At 38.4% G+C, this 19,291-nt stretch overlaps 1 protein-coding gene across 1 annotated transcript in view; it reads right to left on the minus strand.

Moving 5' to 3' along the window:
* pipox (pipecolic acid oxidase) overlaps window positions 1–16,347 on the minus strand; it is a 47,727-nt gene extending 31,380 nt beyond the window's left edge. Inside the window, exons 1-4 of the mRNA XM_042415346.1 lie at window positions 16,187–16,347; window positions 11,233–11,381; window positions 4,477–4,690; window positions 942–1,124 (exon numbers count right to left, since the gene is read on the minus strand). Coding sequence (XP_042271280.1) covers window positions 942–1,124; window positions 4,477–4,690; window positions 11,233–11,381; window positions 16,187–16,321 — 681 coding nt within the window. The 5' untranslated portion in view covers window positions 16,322–16,347. The remainder of the gene's footprint in view (window positions 1–941; window positions 1,125–4,476; window positions 4,691–11,232; window positions 11,382–16,186) is intronic.
* Between the last annotated feature and the right edge of the window lie 2,944 nt (window positions 16,348–19,291).

A 19,291-nucleotide genomic window follows, 5' to 3' on the forward strand; every position in this document is an offset into this window, starting at 1 on the left:
CCCAATAAACATACTGATGGTCTCTATCTGATAACAGTATAGTGGTACTTAGTGAAAAAAAAACTCACATGTATAACTTACATTTGTATAGTGTGGTGCTCACTGTAGCAATTGCAACCACTGTAGCTTCCTCTGCCACCATTTTCATAAGTTTCAAAATAGGTTGGTGGCCCCTTCCATTCCGCTGTGTAGCCAAGATGGCAACCATTGAGGGTGAGAAGTGTCCAGCGTTCCACACTCAACCTTTTGACGAGTATGAGTACACCATTGGGGTACTCATAGTCCACTGCATTTTGCCATAATTGTGAGTTTGAACGCACTTATGCACTCAAAATAGCAAGTGTAAGTATGGAAGAACACAAATTGAGACACAACACTTATTTGATGGCTTGTTCAACAAGCTAAGGTGCAGGACAAGATGTGTGTTCATGTTTGTAAGTTAGATAAGAAGGAGACTTTAGCAGGAAAGCTAATGTGAGTTGTTCAGAGTCTGTGGCTCTTGTGTAGCAGGATGCTATCAGGCTCAGCCTATGATAAAATGCCACGTTATCGCTTTATTCAAGATTTGATTGGCTGTGAGGATATAAAGTCTCCATCTACATAAATGGATAAATCATAGTATTCTGTCTAATTTATGCAAAACTACGGGGTGCCATCATAAAACCAAAAAATAAGAAATATAATTTTATATACAACTTTTTTTCCTCAAAGGAGAACACAGGACAAGTGATTTACAGAGCAGATATGTTGATGTAGTAGACAAAAAAAAAGCAATTCAATTTCAGTTGGACTTTAAATGCACACGGGGTGAATTTAAGTTGAATATTAGGATTCAAAGTTATACACTACTGCATTTAGATTAGACTGTCTATATGTTTGGTCCAGCCATTTATATAGTTCTATGGTGATAGTTACATGTGGGACACCAAGAGTTTGAATACCTCTAGTGGTAGCTGTAGGCCAGTGTGGGCCAGCAGTCTATTAGCCCAGGGTCCAGCAGTGATTACCACACTCTTGGCTCGATAAACACCAGCAGAGGTTGACACCATCACAACAGGGCCAGGCTTGATGTCTGTTACCTTCTCTTTGTCTCTTATGACACCACCCAACTTCTCAAACTGAGCCTGGCGAGAAACAGACAGAATGTGTTACTGGAAATCATTCAGCGGTACCATTGATCCACAAGTTATTAAGTACCTCAAATGCACAGTTACAGATTGAGCAGTAATGGCTGTTGTGTTTTGACCAGTGTTAGACTTTTGTCAGAATATTTTAAAGGGGACCAATTATGTTTTTCCTTCATATGCTGTATATGATGTTACAATGTTGGATGTTCATATTAAAAGTGACCAAAGTGTCAAATAATGAAATAAACATATGTAGAAGTAATCCCTGTGAGCAAAAGGCAGTGGCTTCAGACTACTCTGAATGCTTGGTTTCCAACGTTTTTTTCTTTCAGCCTGAGCCGAGGTAGACTTGTGACTGATTATATGGTCATTAGCTCCATGTGCAGCTTGCGAGTTCCCTGCTCTACTCTGCTAACATTATGGCATTTTTCAATTGTTCTGGGGATAGTCACACCGAGCCATAACTCCATTACACAGCAGTGCAAAGTAAAATAAGTAGTTTACCTGTTAGAGGTGTGCTGGTCATTTGCAGCTCTTCATCAAACATCATTATCACTGTCGCTGTTTGTGCTTGTACTATTCCTCCCTGCATTCTTTCTAACTGATCCACTGAACAAAGACCTCCAAATATCTCCATATCTTGTTGTGACTGGTTTCTAGAGCCGCTAATGAAGTTCCACTAATTCAGTGAGGAACATATTTAATTTCTTCATAGTAAAAGTCTCCTGTTATTTAGTCATTTAAAAGCTTTTAATATGAAGCAGTAAAGCAGGAAAGCATAACTTAACACGACTGATACGGCTGCCTCTCGGCAGGCTTCTGGAAAGCTGTCCAATCAGGAGGGGGGCCTTAAAGAGACAGGAGCTAAGACTGCCGATTAGAGACAGAGGCTGTCACAACCCAGCTCGAGGCTGGACAAAGGAAGAGAGACCACACATTGTTGTAACTAAAAATAGATTTACTGTACATAACTAAAAGATAAATGAAACTAAACACTACCAAAACCAAACACGGTGGAAGCCAGAGGAGAGAGAGCAAGTGACTGACTGCCACTTGCTTATATGGAAGCCTGTCAATCCAGGTTAGCTGAATCTCCCTGATGACCAAACTCTGCCCACCAGGCTTCTGCAGGTAGAGGACAAGGAATCTGTCCAGAGAGGGAATTGAGGGCCTGCATAAAGGGCTAAGATAAATGATTAGGTTTTTGAACTGTGAATCATACAAAGCTACTCTAGTGAGTCCAAAAATAAAAATATAGAGCTGGAAATGAGCATAATAGGTCCCCTTTAATGTATCAGGTTACAATACAAATATATCAGTTACAGTGGTAGGAAAAATGACAAAAATATTACATATTTATAATGTTTAACTGTTCTCATTTAACAAAAATATACCAAAATTCTTTGATTTTATTACATAATAACATAAATAAAATCTAAAATAAATTCATTAATTTTCTCTTAAACACTAATGGCAGAATTAACTTGTCTAAAATGACAGTTATTCTCCAGCTTTATCATTTATTCTATATTAATACAGTGTAAACCCATCTGCTACAGAGAGAGCGAATTCTGGGATGAATACTAGACTTGACATTTTCATATATTGAGAGTTACAAACAGCAACACAGACATCAATATATACTAGTTAGATATAATAGTTAGATATAATGCACGTTTAATGAAACATACTGTGTGTTTTAGTCTACATCAGTGCAGTGACTTGATCAAAAATGGTGTGGTAAGGTAATCAAATGGTTAGGGGCCTCAAACAGGCCTTGGCTGGCCCTGTGTATGGTAAAGAAGAAAATCAGTTGAGTTTGATTTTAGAGAGAGAAGAAGACCTTAAGAAAATGCTACCCTGAGAAAATATAACAAGAAAGATCAATTGTGGCATATATTAAGACATAACATTAAAGGTAGGAGGTTATCAAGGACCCACGCCATGAAAATGCACAAAGCAATAATCTACCGATCTATTACACATCTATCACTACAAGATTTAATTTCTAATTGACTGCTGCTTGACAAAAAGGGCTGAACAATCTGTCCAGTCAACTGAAAACCTCACCTCACTGAAATAACAAAGCAGTGTTTTGTGCTTGACCTGGCAGCCATGGACGAGTCTGTTCTCCTCCACTGCTTTTTTCAGTCCCCTAATGTGAATTTATTGCTGAAAGATATTCCTGGTGTGAGCTATTATTAGATTTAAACAATGGGCATGAAAGATGTTCAATTATCCACATCTTGGTATTTTTCAGCCCCTTCCTCTAACTAGTTCTTGTACAGGATCAAATCAGAAAATGTTTTGCTTCTTCAATTTTTCATTACTTCCAGAAGGAGTTTTGTTACAGGGCTGTTGTCTACGGTTCAGTTCAGTGTTGCAGTTTGTATGGTACAGACAGATTTCTTAGACCAAAATTCAGTCTGTTTATGTGTTGTAAAACACATTGTGTGTGTATGGATTGTATAGAAGTAACTTGTAGCTACAGTAGCTAGCAATGTAAGAACCAGCAAATTTTCTGCTTGAGTTGAAACATCTGAAACTAGTGAATATGCGTCTTTTGTGTCAATTTGTGCCACCCTGGGCCAATAAACATGTATTCGTGCCCACTCACTCTTTGCATCGACTTTATAATCAATCATGCCAATTCTAAAATTTGCTTTGTGTTCAGTTAGAACATGTCTTGATGAGGACCATGCAAGGCTACAGTCACCATAGCTAAATAAAGACTTACAGTTAGTGGTGGGTGAAAAAAAAATTGATTCACAAAAGAATCAAAAATCTTATTGTTTATGATTCTGAATTGATACACCAATGCCAGAAATTGAGTTTTGTACATTTTTTGCACCAACTTCTGCTTTTACAAAACACACTGAATCAGTGATGCTGGTCAGTAAATTACACTTTAATTTTATTATTCTGCAGAAGACTGTAAGATGCTTCTAAACTAATGCAGTTAATGTGTTTAAATAAAAAGCTGTATACTTTCAGACACTTCTCTCTGCTTTGTTCTGTTCGTCAGACAATGACCTTCATTAAGTTATGTTTCACACTAAATATCAGTGGACAAAAGACACCAATCAATGGTTTGGAGTAAGAGCCTAAAAACAATGCCCACTTTCTATTTGTTCGATCAAATCATGACACCAAGAATCATAATCAAATTGTGTGATTCCCAAAGATTCACAGTCCCTAATGTTACTATCAAGGTTCATATAGTATATACTTGTTTCCCAAACTGCTTTTATGTCACTATTGTACCACATGATTGGCCTTCACTCATGACATCAGTTCCTGAAGCCAATATGCCTGATACACATGCTCTACAAATCTATCTGTGCTGTACCTGTACAGTCTTGAGTGCTCGGTCTGCATACAGAACTCCAGCAGTCATGTCCACCAAAGCTCCATCTCCCTCAGCCAGGTTGACATGTGGGATGTGCTGGCTGAAGTTGTCATGGCTCAGGACCACGATAGGAACCTTGTTCCTCTGCAGGGTATTCTTAAACAGCTGGTAATTCTCACTGTTCTCTGGTCCCATCACCAGAAGTCCTGTTTGTCTGAGGGGGAAGGTCAATAAAGATGAGCATTAAAGAGCATTTTACTGTGTAGCACTGTTAGTACTTGTGTTTAAAAAGGGAATTTATGTCCAGGGGATGTAGCAGTTTGATCTAATCCACATATTGTTTCTGATGTTTGTAAAATCTCTTACTGCATAAAAAAACTCTACTTGGACAACTATGGTATGTATGGCAAGTCAAAGTTGAATAAGGAAGTGAAAATCTGTTTGCCTTTGTTTTCCATTCTAAATAAGGTTGGTAAAACTTGGAGATAGTTCACAATCTATCCGATCATGAGACCACTCATGTTCCTAATTCACTTCATTCTGTTCATCTCGGCATAACAGAGCGAACAGATAATCAATGGAAAGACATAAGACCCAGGTTGCAGAAATGTCCTTGAACATCCTGTTTCCAGAGGCAGATAAACCTCCGAGGTGGCCCAGAGGTAAAAAAAAACAACAAAAAACCTGCAACACCTTTTTCAGACCTCCAAGTAAGTTTGGATAGAATTTGATTGAATATTAACTATAGTGAAAGTTTGAGCATGGATGTTTATTCTTGACCTTTGCAAAATTATGTTTGACAAAATAATCTCAAATCAAGGCCTGCTTACTATCTTTTTCTATCACATCTCATGATCTTAATCAGTGAATAAGCTTGTTCTGGTGTAATTTTGTGAATAATAATGTATAACTATATCTTACATAACATCTTGAACCAGCTCCATTTGCTGATGAAGACCATAAGATGGGATTTAAGGCTCTGACAAAGCTATTAAGTTAACGTTTAGTTTAAATTCCTGTGATTAAATATTCTAAGCTAGATTTGGACACAGGGCCCCTCTACAACATTAGGCAAAAATGCCAGAGCTGCCTTAAGGCCCTTATCATTCCAGTTAATATTGTGCAAACAAATCAATGCAATTAATCAAATTGCCACTATGTTCTTGCCACACAGTGATTTGGAGCCCATAAAGCGTCTGGGGCCCTGGGGCAGTGGCCAGTTGAAAATCCACCCTTGCCGATTTCCTATTGACCTTGTTGTTTCCCTTCCCCGCTGCCTGAAAGGACATGCTGGAGGAAGTTTTTACATTACCCCTTTAGTCTTTCAGCCATCTGCTATTGCCAGAGAACCTTCAATTTAATTGGTACCTGAGGAGGAGCGGTACGGACCTCATGGATTTGGCGGTTGTACAGGACAGTTATACTAATGCCTCACAATTAAAAGCGCTATTGCCCAATTTCCACATTAATTGTATTCTGATTGCTGCTGTTAAAAGTGGAGTGAAAATGGAGCGCTGTATTGAATAGAGCTGTTGGTTAATATTGCTGTCATGCAGCTGGGTGAAGTCAGCTCAGGGTCATCAACACCAAGCTTTTTCCTCACAAACCCACCGCCAAGCCCTTCCCATGCATCCTTGAAAAATCTATTAAACTTGACAAAGGACAGCGAGACGCTGGTGTCATAAAAGAAAAAACAGCCTTCTGCTCCGAGACAGCAGCTCAAACGTTCAGTGAGAGTTATTAAGGCTCAGGGTAAGAGTACAGATGACACATGCTGGACTGTCACTTTAGTAATATTGCACAGAGTTATTAATGTTCTCTCTTTTTAGCTATCTATTCCATTTATCTACATCTCAACTTTTCTATCTAATTCTGTCTAATTTAGCAGTCAATGAGGAGCCACAACCCTCACCTAGAATTACTTAGTCAACTGGAAGCAAAAAGGAGCTGTATCTAATATGAACATTCATCACTTCATTTTTTTTCTTTTGTTTGCATTTAATTTCCTTCAAAACAAGAATGATGACATGTATTGTTTCAAGACAACCCCCCCAAACTTATTGTCATGCTACATACTGCACTATGTGTCTTTATAGAAGTGTAGATAAGCTGAAATGTGACAATGGCAAGTTGGATTCATGTTAGTAAGATGACACTGTCCTCATTAGAAAAATGACAAGATCAGTAATTGTTCAAATGCTTAAAACAACCTGCGTTACTATTTTCTTGTGAATAATTTGAATAATTACTTTTGTTTCGCAGAAGGAAATAAGTAGTGTGATGTTGTTATAGCACCACAAAACAGCCTGTCTCCTACAAAGTGAAAGCTGGGTTTCTTTTAACCATAAAAAAAGAATCTGTGACTGACTAACCTCTAACTCTAACAGGTGTTTTAAACTGGGGCAATCCACTTGAAGCCAACTGAAGGAAGGGCAGAAACATCTCTACTTAACTAATATTATATGCTGTATTCTGCTGTCGATGGTTGTGGTGTGTGTGGTCCACAGTTGGGCTTATGTGGTGCCTGTCTACATTTCCTACCCCCCGGTGTTGGTTCTGTGCCCAAGATGCAATAAATTGTAGTTTTCTGTTAATCAAACCTCAACCACAGAGGTGACAGACCAGAAAACGCTTATATAAATAGTTTTTGCAACAGTCATTATTAACTGTATTTTGTAATTAAGGTATAATGATTTGATTGACATTAAGCTCTGTAGAATCAGGAAAACTCATTTACTTTGTTTTGGAAGGCAAAGACAAAGATCTATTTTTGTGTTTACGTATGAATATTAGTTGCAAGATGCTGCACTTTATTATTAAGCTTATTTGCAGTCCTCCCGTAAACTCTTAACTTTCTTCTGCTGATCAGGTGTTATGGCACCAGTCAAGTCAAATTATTTTCCTGACAGATTTCTTTAGGCAAGTCTGCACACTTGTTAGATCCAAATCACAGCAAGACCATTCTGTAAGTTCACAACCCAGAATCTTGTAACCTAATGCCAATAAACTGCACTCATGTGTACCAGCCCAGCTGGTCTGTGATGTCTTCACCAAAGGACACTCAAAGGGATAAGAGAGAAAGAGATCTAAGTACATCTATCTCAGGCCAGAACACCCACTCACTGCTGTTTAAGAGACACTTTTGGATTTCATTTTTACTTCTTCATCAGTTCCACTGTGACCTGACCAAGAGAGAAGTGACACGTCACTTGGAAGCGTCCATCTGTCCGATCCACACCAACTGAAACAGCTCCTGAAGTGCTGATAGTACAGCGGCTGACCAAATGTCCTCACCAGGCTGACTAATAATAGACGCAGGAATCCAACTTGTTTTTTTTTTAAGTCTTTAGTTACCAACTGGTAATGAAAAAAAGTTTTCAGTATGATACGTGAGAAATATGAAGCACGAAAACAGTTGTTTGTATTGTATTCAGTATGATTTCTATCAAAGCTTTGGACTTAAGTCAAACTGGTGCTGTTGAACTATTGTGTACTTGTAAACTACTGTTCATCTGCAACAACAGTAACAAGCAGATTTGTATAATTTGAATAGGGATTACAGTTTACTAAGTGAACGAGTAAAACAAATGTGACCGCCTTCATGTGTGAAGTGGTCACATATTGATCCACACTGACCTGCATATTTTTTTAGAAATAAAAATGCATCTGTTCTGAAAGATGAATGGCTGACTGATGTGACTAAAAACACTTCCGAAGATATTATGGCTGTGGATTGGACATAACTTTATGTGCAGATATGTGCATCTAAAACAAACCACAAGTAAGAACATTCAACCATCACTAAATGTACTTAAATTTCAAAACCCTGTCCTTTTTCATGGCAAGGTGTGCTGTGATTGGCTGCAGTCACAACCAACAATGCAAGTCAAAGTGATTGAGCGTCAAATGACAAAGCTGTGTATCAGACAAGTGCAAGGTATCACTGATGGATGATGCTTTGACTTGTGGTTCGCACTGCAATTCAGCCACAAATGTCTGCATTTAGCAAACAGTAACTTTAATATTGGCAGTAAGAGTCTGCTGCAAGTGTAATTATGTAAACTGCTTGTAATACAGACTTAGTCCATCCAAGCTGGTCTGAACCTTACCTTTACCAGGATCCAAGACCTTTGCTTGTCTTTTAGACTCACTTCAGTCCATAGTGATGGCTATAAACAGCCTTTAATTCAGCCAGACATTGCCCCTCAGCAAGAAGAAAAAGGAGGTAAAGGCATGTTCAGTCTTTTGAAGATGCCTGTGAAGATACTGATGTAATGATGTAAGTTCATCTGCAAGAGTTTCTAATAGCATTGGTAGTTGCAGGGCCTAGTGATGGCGACATTTGTCAGTGAGTCAAACAGTAAGTCTACAACAGGAGTTTAATGTTTCAACTTATATTTTCTGGTTTATTACAACTGGGGTCTTATTTTTGCAGTTTTGACCATTGCCATAGCCATGATTCCTATTGGCTATGATAACATTGTACTCCCCAAAGTGATTGGTGAGATCTGGGAACATGGTGAAGTCCTACAGGATTTAACAACTCTGGAATGTTATAACACAACAATCATTTCATCCCCTGTATCAATGATTATAAATTAAACAGTAGAATGATGTTGTTCACATTGAAAAGTAATCTCTCTGGAATGTGTGCTTGCACATATTTATTGACTGACATGGTGCATTGCCTGATGACTTTGCATCATTACAGTAGGTTGAGCCAGGTTCAATGTTTTTGCTGATGATGTGTTTCTCTTTCTTTTTTTTGCCAGTACCCACAGAATTGGCATCCCCAGTGCATCAATCATTCTCTCTAATCGTCCGACTGCTTGTGTTTCTTGACCTGTCTTTCGGTTTTCCTAGATCACAGCAACCAAATATGATGTTATTACTCATGGGTTGAAACTACCTTTGAGAACACTGAAGCCGTGTTCTTTGTATTTTTTCTATCAATGTTGGTGGGAGCATTGTACACTGAAAAATTTATACATGGATAGTTCTCTATTATGGATTTTATTATTTTAGTATGGAAACCCAAACCCAACCAAATGTTGTAAAGACGTAGTAGTTCTTAGACAGCTCAAAAATATAACTGATAATACAGTATTGTTTGTTAAATAATTAAAATAGAGCGTAAAAAGAAATATAGTTCTTTATTTGGATCCCAATTAGCTTCCACAAAGTGGTCGCTAGTCTTCCTGGGTTCCACAATATCTGTAAAGATTTATACTTTTCCTTTAACCTCCAATCAGTTGGTTAATAAAAAACAACAAAAAGCTTTTCATTTTTTTCCTTTACCACCCTTCAGTTGACAAAATAAAATCAAACTTCATTCATTTTACTTTTCTATTTATCTCTCATTAGTTTATTGTATCTTTCAAATTCATTTTCCTATTTTTTGGGGTCTTGGCACACATTCATCTATTCCCTATATCCCAACACAATTCCAGTTTTCTAACGCATATATGACAACGAGATGAGCGTGTTCATGTATGTATAGGGATTATGATTTCACTATTTATGCCACTGGTAGAAATGATGTAAATTATGACAATAAGAGCCAAGTTGTAATAAACTGGAATGATTCATGAATCATTTAATATGAATTACAGTTAGACTAAACTGTCCATCATATGACTGGTGGAGAGAAGAAACTCCAGTGTGAAGTTATTGAGTCCCAGAGTATGAGATTGTGAAACACAATGTCTAATTCAGTAATCTGCCTGATAGATGGCTGACTCGCCCTTTGCCAGCAGTGTTTTCTAAAGGCTGCTCCGGCATCTGTCAGCAGCCATAAGGCACAGACAGCCCCAGCTACTGTTAAGGCTTCAGCCATTCATCAGAAAATTTTATGGCTACGTCTCCCTGTGTGTGCTTGTGTGTTTAGGAGTGTGTGACGGAAGAAGGAAAAGGCATGTGAGTGTATGTAGGATGGTAAATATGATCCCTCATCTAGTGCAGCCTGTCAAGCCAGGTGATTGGTGGCACTAGTTCAGCTTGTGGATGTGCACACATGCTGGCATGTATGTGGACATAATAAAAAGATTGGTACTTAGATTTTAGTTTTGCTCTGGCCCTTTTTGAGGGCTCCATCTGTCCCAAAGGCCTACAAGCAGGAGAAGTGGGAGGCATTGCTCACAGGGAGACACACCAGCCTCGCCTGGACATTTCTCATTGTGATGCAGACATTTTTTTTGCCAGCCCAAGGGCACAGGTGGCCTTCAGATGTGGACCCATCAGTCATGAGCTGTGGACGGGTGCACTGGGGACGGGGAGGCGCATGTTGTTTCTAGGGAACATAATGTAGGCGTGGTGTGGTATCATGAACTATTACCCTGAGACATGCATAATGAATCAATGTGTTGTTCAGCTCACTTGTACTGTGAATAAGCAGGGCTGCTCAGAGGTAACAGGACCAGAACTCCTGAAGTGCTGCTGTAAGGTTGCTCGCAGTTTGATGCCACTGCCATATTTATAAACACACAAATTCGTCCACACTCTGCGAATGAAAATCAGAGGTTTAGCAAGATGAAAAAAGCCCCTGTTCCACATTCAAAAGCATGGGAGCTGTCAAGGGGTGATTCAGTGATGCCGGAGGTAATGAGAAAGTCATGCATTTATGGCTCCCGTAGATTGAGTTGCTGCTCTTGTGCGTACATAGCACCTTGAATGTGACAAATCTCTGTGTTCTGGCAAACCTTTTGTTATGTTCCATTTAATGGGTTTTCTCTCTTTGTGTTTCTGCTGACTGCTTACCTGTATAGCTTGACGCCAGACTCTCTCTCCAGCTGAGCCCACAGCTCATAGCACTCCCCCATCATGTGGGTGTAGAAGTCCTGCTCATAGGCCTTGCGGATGATGCGGGTCTGGCCATGGGAGCTCCCTCGTGTATGAGGCAGAATGAACTAAGGGAGGTAAACATGATTGCCTTAGCACGCTTGTTTCAAATGAAATCATTTTGATACAAACAATATATGGCCAAAAGTATGTGGACAGCTGGACATTAAAGGTGCTTGAATCAATATTTTTATGTAACTAGTCGATCAAATGACTGTGTGTAATGTGAAAGTCATGCCATTCTCTGATAAATCATTGTACACGTCACACCTGTTACCAAACAGCAGAAAGACAAAGTTACTAGATAGACAGACTGGCTGGTGAACATAGTGGAGCATTTAGCAGCTAAAGAGTCATATATTTTTCTTAGGAGTTGGTGGAGACCAAACCAGAGCTTGAGCTGTGTATTGATTTTAAAATTCTCTTAATTACCTGTAAAGCATACACTATGTCTCTGAAATATTGTGTCCCCTAGCCATGGTGAGATCATTGAGGTCTACTGATCAGTGCCTTCTGGCTGTCCCGTAATCTAGGCTTAAGACCAAGGGTGACTGTCCTTTCGCGGTTGTGACCCCCACCCTCTGGAACCGTTATCCCTAGTAATAAAAAATGCAGAGTCTGTCCATAGTTTTAAGAAGCTCTTAAAAACTCACCTGTTTTGTAAGCACTTTATCTCGTAATGTGTGATTGCTTTCTGTGTTGCTTTCACTGTTTTTATTGTTGCATCTGACTTATGTGTCTTCCCTCTATGTAGTTTTTATGGTTTTATTGTTTTTACATTGATATTACATGTCGTTAAACTTTTTATTTTACTTTATTTTATTCTATTTTATTTTTCTCTAAATTGTTTGCATTGTAAAGCACCTTGTAACTCTGTTTTTTAAAGGCGCTTTATAAATAAAGTTTACTTACTTACTAAATCAGCCACTGTTTGCTAACACATTAGCCATAAAAACTTTATAAGGTGATAATATGTCAATGTTATGTTTACAACTTATTGTGCTGCCCCAAAATGGCCAAAAAAAAAAAAAAAAAAAATCAATTAATGCCAGTTAATCCAACGACAGATTAACAGAAATATCTGACAATCACACCCATTTTACAGATTGATTGGTCATTTGTGTGGAGGCTAGAGAGTAGGCTGGGTTTTAACTTTTCTCTTTTTCATTCTTCATACAGCTACTTAGGTCACTGTTCATGTGAACACCTGAGTGCAAACCATGCATGTCTTCGAGACTGTCCAAAAGTGTGCGCCTTTATCTGCATTTTATATTATTCATCAGCTCTAGACTACAAAGACATGCAAAACATACTAAGTTGTTGGAGAGAAATTGGGGAGGCAGTGTGATGCAGTCAGGAGGAGGCTGTGATGGCAGGATTTTGACCACATCTTCATGATTCTGCGCACACTTTCATCTTTAAATGTGCTCAAACAGTATTTTCTTACTTGGTTTATTTAAATGATACTAAAGCCTTTGCACTCCTGGTATTAGTTGAACATCTCATTGCAAAACGTCTACTACTATAACAGCCCGCAATCTCCTGGGAAGGTTTTCTACCAGATGTTGGAACCTGGCAGCAGGTCCAACACTGATGTTGGGTGATAAGACCTGGCTCACAGTCTGCATTCCAGTTCATCCCAGTGGTGCTGGACAGGGTTGAGGTCAGGACTCTGTGCCAGTTAAGTTCTTCCACAACAGTCTAGGAAAACCATTGAAGGTTTTTTCCAAAACTGTTGTGTTTTGGTGTATTTTAGACAATACTGTCCAAAATATTATTTGGCCTCATTCATACGTACGCACAAATCTGTGCTAGAACCGTACATACAAACGTTTTAAGCACAAATCTGGGATTCACCAATATGTTCTTACCTGAATTTGTTCTTATTATGCAAACAAATTTAGAACTGCCTTAGACCATGTGTACACACAAATCATAAATGTCCTACAGTCTTAAAAAATGTTTTAGTCAATATTTTTCAATGTAAACAGTATATTAGAACCACAGTTATTTAAAAAATGATTGGGTCTAAATATACAACATTTAAAAGTGTGAAATTGCTTATAATACTTTTTACTAATTATAAAATTAATATCTAAGATGATGTAATCCATAAATCATCATCATAAACGTTTTTATGAATATATTAAAATTGTCCTGTTCCCACTTTTAGATGACAATAGCTTATATATCAGAATTTCCATATTGGAATGACAACAGTTAATTTCCTCCATCAGATGTGTCTGTGATATATGCAGCTGGTTAACCAGCAGCCTGTTCAGTGTCCTCACAGCCTGACAGTTCAGTAGTGGTACAGGGAGGGACGCTCTGCTTTCACTACATCACAGCCTCTTGTGGACAGAGATGTAACATGATGCACACCTGGTGCAGCAGTAGAGATTTATTCATATCAATTCCACAGATCTACACATTTACCAACTTTTCATTTTGTTATGGATGTACTATGTTATAGTGGTGCAACAGGTATGCAGGCTGTATACAGGATTCACAATCAGGCTCCAAATGACATGTTTACCAGCCACATCTGCCTTTTCTGGCTTCTGCTTCTGAAACTATTGTTTGCATTTCACTAGCAATAAAGTTTTTCTACATTTTTACCATCACAACCCTCTTTGCAATGAGTGACAGCTCTCTACACTGCTGCACTGCTCCAACAGAGAATTCTTTATATAGAGAAATGGGGGCGTGGTAGTATGCTAATTACTAATAGCGGGCACACGCCTGTCAATTTAGAATGATTCTGATTCACTAACATACGCATGGTGGGAAAAAAAAATTGATCGATGCGCACGTGTCATAAATCCTATGTTAATTTTGCGTGCGCACTTATTTCGTGCGCAAAGTAAGAACATTTCAACACACATATTAGTGAATGAGGCCCATTGTGTTATAACTATAGGGCCTAGACAGACCAGGAAAAACAGTCCCAGATAAAAATAAAAAAGTATACAAAAGTGTGTGGCCAAGGATGTTATTTTTGGCCATATGATGTATAAATTAAAAAAGCTTTAAATAATGACAATGAGATAGGACATGAAATAAGACAAAGAAAAGCAAAATCAGAGAGGTGGGACCTCAGCCAGATAAATGAGTGCTGGCATCCAGAGCACTAAAGCTCACCAGCACCCTTCATGCACTGCCAGCTCACATCCCAGCATGCAACAAGTCTCTGAGACAGAGACAGCCACACATACACACTGCTGTACTAAACACAAAGCACACAGGCAGCCCAAAGGTGAAAAATGTCATTATGTGATACTTTTGATGAGATGATCAACAGTATAGAGTTCCAAGGTTATATCAAAGTGTAAAACTCTTGGTTATCAGTCCAGAGGCTAGGTGAGGTTACATAAAGGACACACACACTCACTTTATTAGGAACATCTGGGCAATCTAACGTAATCGAATACAACAGTTCTGTCATAAATTCTACATTTATGAAGTCTACATTTTCAGTTTTTGTTGACATTGTCAGAAAGATGATAATTCTACTTTATGTTCATTGTTGAGGTCGTAATGGGTGGTGGTGGTGTACTGGGGTGCATATCACACCCCAAGGTTTCGCCCTCCCCAGTGGGTAAAAGAACCGGGCGTGAGACGGACCCGGTTGACACGTGCCAGTTAGAACTGTCTCATTACACTTCACCTCTACCGGTCCCTGTGATAGGCTATATTGCTTTTTCAATTATGTCGAGCAGCGCGATTTTTTTTTTATTGTGTTCTATTGATGTCTGTCTCTTTAACGATTTACTTTAAAGATTAGAGAGGCTGCTTTCAGTAATTGTGACGGTTTCCATGCGTGCAGTAATGCCATTGCAGCAAATATCGTGGGACACTTAAGCAGCAAAACTAAAAACTGTAGTTATAAACTTGACAGAACAGAGGAACCTCTCCTGGGGAAATTGAATTAAACTTTTAGCTTCTGAAATAAATTTTTTAGACAGCTCAAATGGAGCTCAGGATCAGGAAGACGGCTGCTTTACTAGTTTTCACCGTATGAACCTGTACTGTGTGCGTGTAACAGCTGACCTTTTAGAGATTTAAATAATCAATGAAGTTACGCTGCTGGGCCCTTATCGTTTATGCTGCAGCGGGATCGCAGCAGGTATTTAATAAACTCAAAAAGTCGGGTCGGAAGATAGCCAGCACCCCCATGATGGCTGCTCCCATTGGCCAGTCCGACTCTGAATTTAGCGAAGGCTTAGCCTTCTGTAGCCTACATGTTGAGACCCTTGTAAAGGAGTCCTGAGTTAAAATCTCTATTATGTCAGTAATATTGCAGTTGTGTACACAACGTTTAGCCTACATACTGCAAACAGTGGTAGAACTGTTCATTTTACTTTATATTTTCAACCCCAGAATATTTTTTCTGCAGCTTTACGCCCATACAGTTATTACGCGCAAGTTAAAAATAATCTAAAAGTAAATACAAACTCTACACCTTCATATTTCTTAAGTGTAATCAAAGCAGAGTAGTAAGCATGTGTTGGGTAACAGAATGACATGTTCGGCCACACAGGAAGCCGAGCAGGAGTAGACAGCTGCCAGGCAGCGGTAAGCCTGCCAATACTGCCAGCTGCTGCCTGCACCACGCTGAAGAGCAGCAGCCAGGTGACTTTCACAGGTCATGAATGATACAAGGCACATTACTTATGTCTTTTACCACTACCTTCAAAGTGAGAGTTCAGTGAAGTAAAAGACTTCTCAGTGGGGTATTATGATGGGTCATGGTCAAAGGAAATACATCTAATGCTGTTTCTGAATATTTGATAATCTTCTGCAGATTCTCAGCGGTAGGCTACTTCTATTAATAGCAAATGTTTTATTGCACAAACTTTTGTGTGTGACACACCTGCTCCAGCAGAAGAGTCTTCTTGTTCTTTTTCGCCAGCTGATAAGCCGTGAAGGAGCCCTGGACGCCGGCCCCGATCACTATGCAGTCATATTCCTCTTTAGTCGACATGTTAACTATATTTAGCATTGACATAACATACCTACTTATTGCACTGCTTATCAGTGTGCTGACGTAGATACGCCCATTCAAACTAGAGGAGGAATGGACAAAGTTTTGGATTCTTTATATCCTGAGTTCTAACTGCCAGGAGCGCAAGATGTGCGTCACACTGAGCAGGCTTCATCAGTTTAAATACACATGTTTCAGGTTTGCTTTAAAATGGTTATGGTTATAATTGGAGACATCGATGAGTTCTGGGTCTGCCCCACTTTTAACTTAGGATAAGATTGGTGCGGAGCACGAGAGGACACGAGTACCTGACAGTCTAATCTCAGGGCAAACAACACTAAAGTGTTTCCACCGTTACAAAGTCGCCACCAGCTAACGACAAATACAACCTTACAAGATCATTAACCAACTAGTTCCGTTCGATCTCTTTGGCTCCTGCAGCTCTTTGGAAATGATATCAGATTTATAGCTGAAACTATCAGAGGTGGAAAAGTGATTTAACATACACACGACGCACCAATATCCATACACAAAATCAAAATTAACAAGGGACACGGGCATATGACAATAAATACTAAACTATAACAAATACTAAAATATATACTGTTTAAATGCATAAAAAATAGACGCATAAATGTAAAAATTATATAAAATAATGCAAAAATAAAAATTTATGTTAAAAATGAAAATAAACAACTATTCATAGTATAAAACTAAAATTAAAATAATACTGAAAAAAAAACCTCATTGTGGACCTTGAGCATTCATTTTATTAACTTAATATTAAGCAGATATCCTGTCTGGTGAAGGGTTGCATACTTGACCACATTCACAAGTCATTAAACTGAAACAAGCTGTTTGTCAGAGTTTCTGATTTTTACCTGACATCACCAATATTAATTTGCTTTATCTCATGATGAATGTTGCTGATTTCAGCATTCAATGTTGTTGAATGCTGAATATGCATATTAAACAGCAACAGTCAGAATGTAGGGCATTTCCCCCCTGAAATGTAGTGCAGGAACAGTAATAACTCTTAAAACAATATATAGCCCAGCAATTATTTCAAGTGGAGAAAACAGTTAAGACTGGAAAGGAATAATATGAGGTGAAAAGGATTTGAATATTGTCTGTGACAGCTGGGTTATATTTAACTGTCCGAACCTGAAAAACAGCAGCACAAAAATATAAAGGTGTCATTGAAAAGCAACATTCATTCACCAGTACTGCAGTCCACTTTCAAAACATACAAATAACCCTGTCTGAGAAATGACAGTGCATATTTATAGACAGAAAACAGCAGAAACTGATTTATGAGTGGCTTTGAAAAGTTGCATTCTTATAGTAGATGAAACAGGCGTAATATCATCTCATATTGTATGAATGCCTGTTGGTTTGGTGCTGACAAAGTGGGTCATCAGTAGGAAGGGTCCCTCCAGTTACATCCAGTCATTTCCAGTGCTGCTGATCCTTCAGCCCTCTAAAGAGACCAAAGTGCACCTGTTACACTTATATAACCATGAATCCCAGTCTAGAGGTCACTGCTCCACAGCTTCAGTAATAGATGTGTGAAATGGCTGCAGGGTCAAGCACAGAATACAGAGTCTGATATTTTCACCATATAATATTTTGGCACTGTAAAAAAATGTATATTCTGACAACTTTAGAGAACTGTTTTATAACAACAGATTTGGCTTCACAAAAACATTTTAAATGCATTTAGCCTGAGTGTTAATAAACTTAAAGGACAGTTCACAGTTTTTCACATCTGTATTAAAACAACAGTCAGCAGCCCAAATGAACACTGAAATAGTTTTTTTTCTTGCTGTAATCATTCCTCCTGTTCATACTGAGCATTAGAAGATCCCTTCATAATGCACTTACAATGTAGGTGATGGGGGACAAAATCCACAGTCCTCCTTCTGTGTAAAAATGTATTTAAAAGTTTATCTGAAGCTAATATGAAGCTTCAGCGTCCAAATGAGTCAAATCAAGTAGATATCTTTCAACGTTACAGTCTTTTTAGTGCCAGAGTCCCTGTTTTTGTTACTATACTTCCACCACAGCTCAACAGGGAAACACTGTCTGAGGAAACACAAAGAAGGAATTTGATGCTAAAAAGACTGTAAATGTGTCAGATTGAGATGTTGTTTTGTCTATCGTTGAATCACAAAACGTTATTTTGTGAGCCTGTCAATGTGACTGTATTATTTCAACTGTTTCCAATATTACATATTGTTTCAAGTTTTTTTCAGAATTTTAATTGTTTCAAGAAACTTGTTAAGATGCTTTTGCAGTATACAATGCCAGATAATCTATACATGGGTTTGAGGCAGTTATTGTATTTCTGCATACAGTTAAATAACTTTCTTTAAAAAAAACAAAAACAAAACTGATTCTTCCCAGGCACAAGACTTTTCTCTGATGGCTATTTAGAGATTCAAGCATTCATTCATTGATTTTTTTTCTCCTCTCATTCTGTGGACAGCTGGAGCCTCAGTCTGAACAGTTCTCATTTGCAATCGATCAGTGCTGAGATAGCTCATCCTCATTGACTTCTGCAACACAGGAATACTGAGGTAAGGCAGAGTCTCCTCTAAACCACAACCTGACTGTTCTATGCTGTATTGCACATAAAAGGTTTTTTTTGTTACATGAGGTTTTGCGGATCAAACTTGAGATAAAACCATTTTCTTCATCTGTATATAACCTAAGTCCCGACATAATGCCCCTTTTTTGCATTGGTTAAACAGTAATCATAATTCATTTATTTCAGTATGATACAGAAATCATATATGACTGAACATAAATATTAATATAAAAATATAAAAAAATGAATAACAGCCTCAGGACATGAGAGCGGGTTCACTTAATATGAACCAATGCTGACTCGATGAATATATTTCCTTGTCTGTAAAAACCTTAACCTGAACTGATTCCAACAAAATGGAAAGGCTGGTAATCTATGAAGGTATCTCATATTAACAACAAAAA

Source organism: Thunnus maccoyii, chromosome 6, assembly GCF_910596095.1.
Source record: "Thunnus maccoyii chromosome 6, fThuMac1.1, whole genome shotgun sequence".
Taxonomy (NCBI): Eukaryota; Metazoa; Chordata; class Actinopteri; order Scombriformes; family Scombridae; genus Thunnus; species Thunnus maccoyii.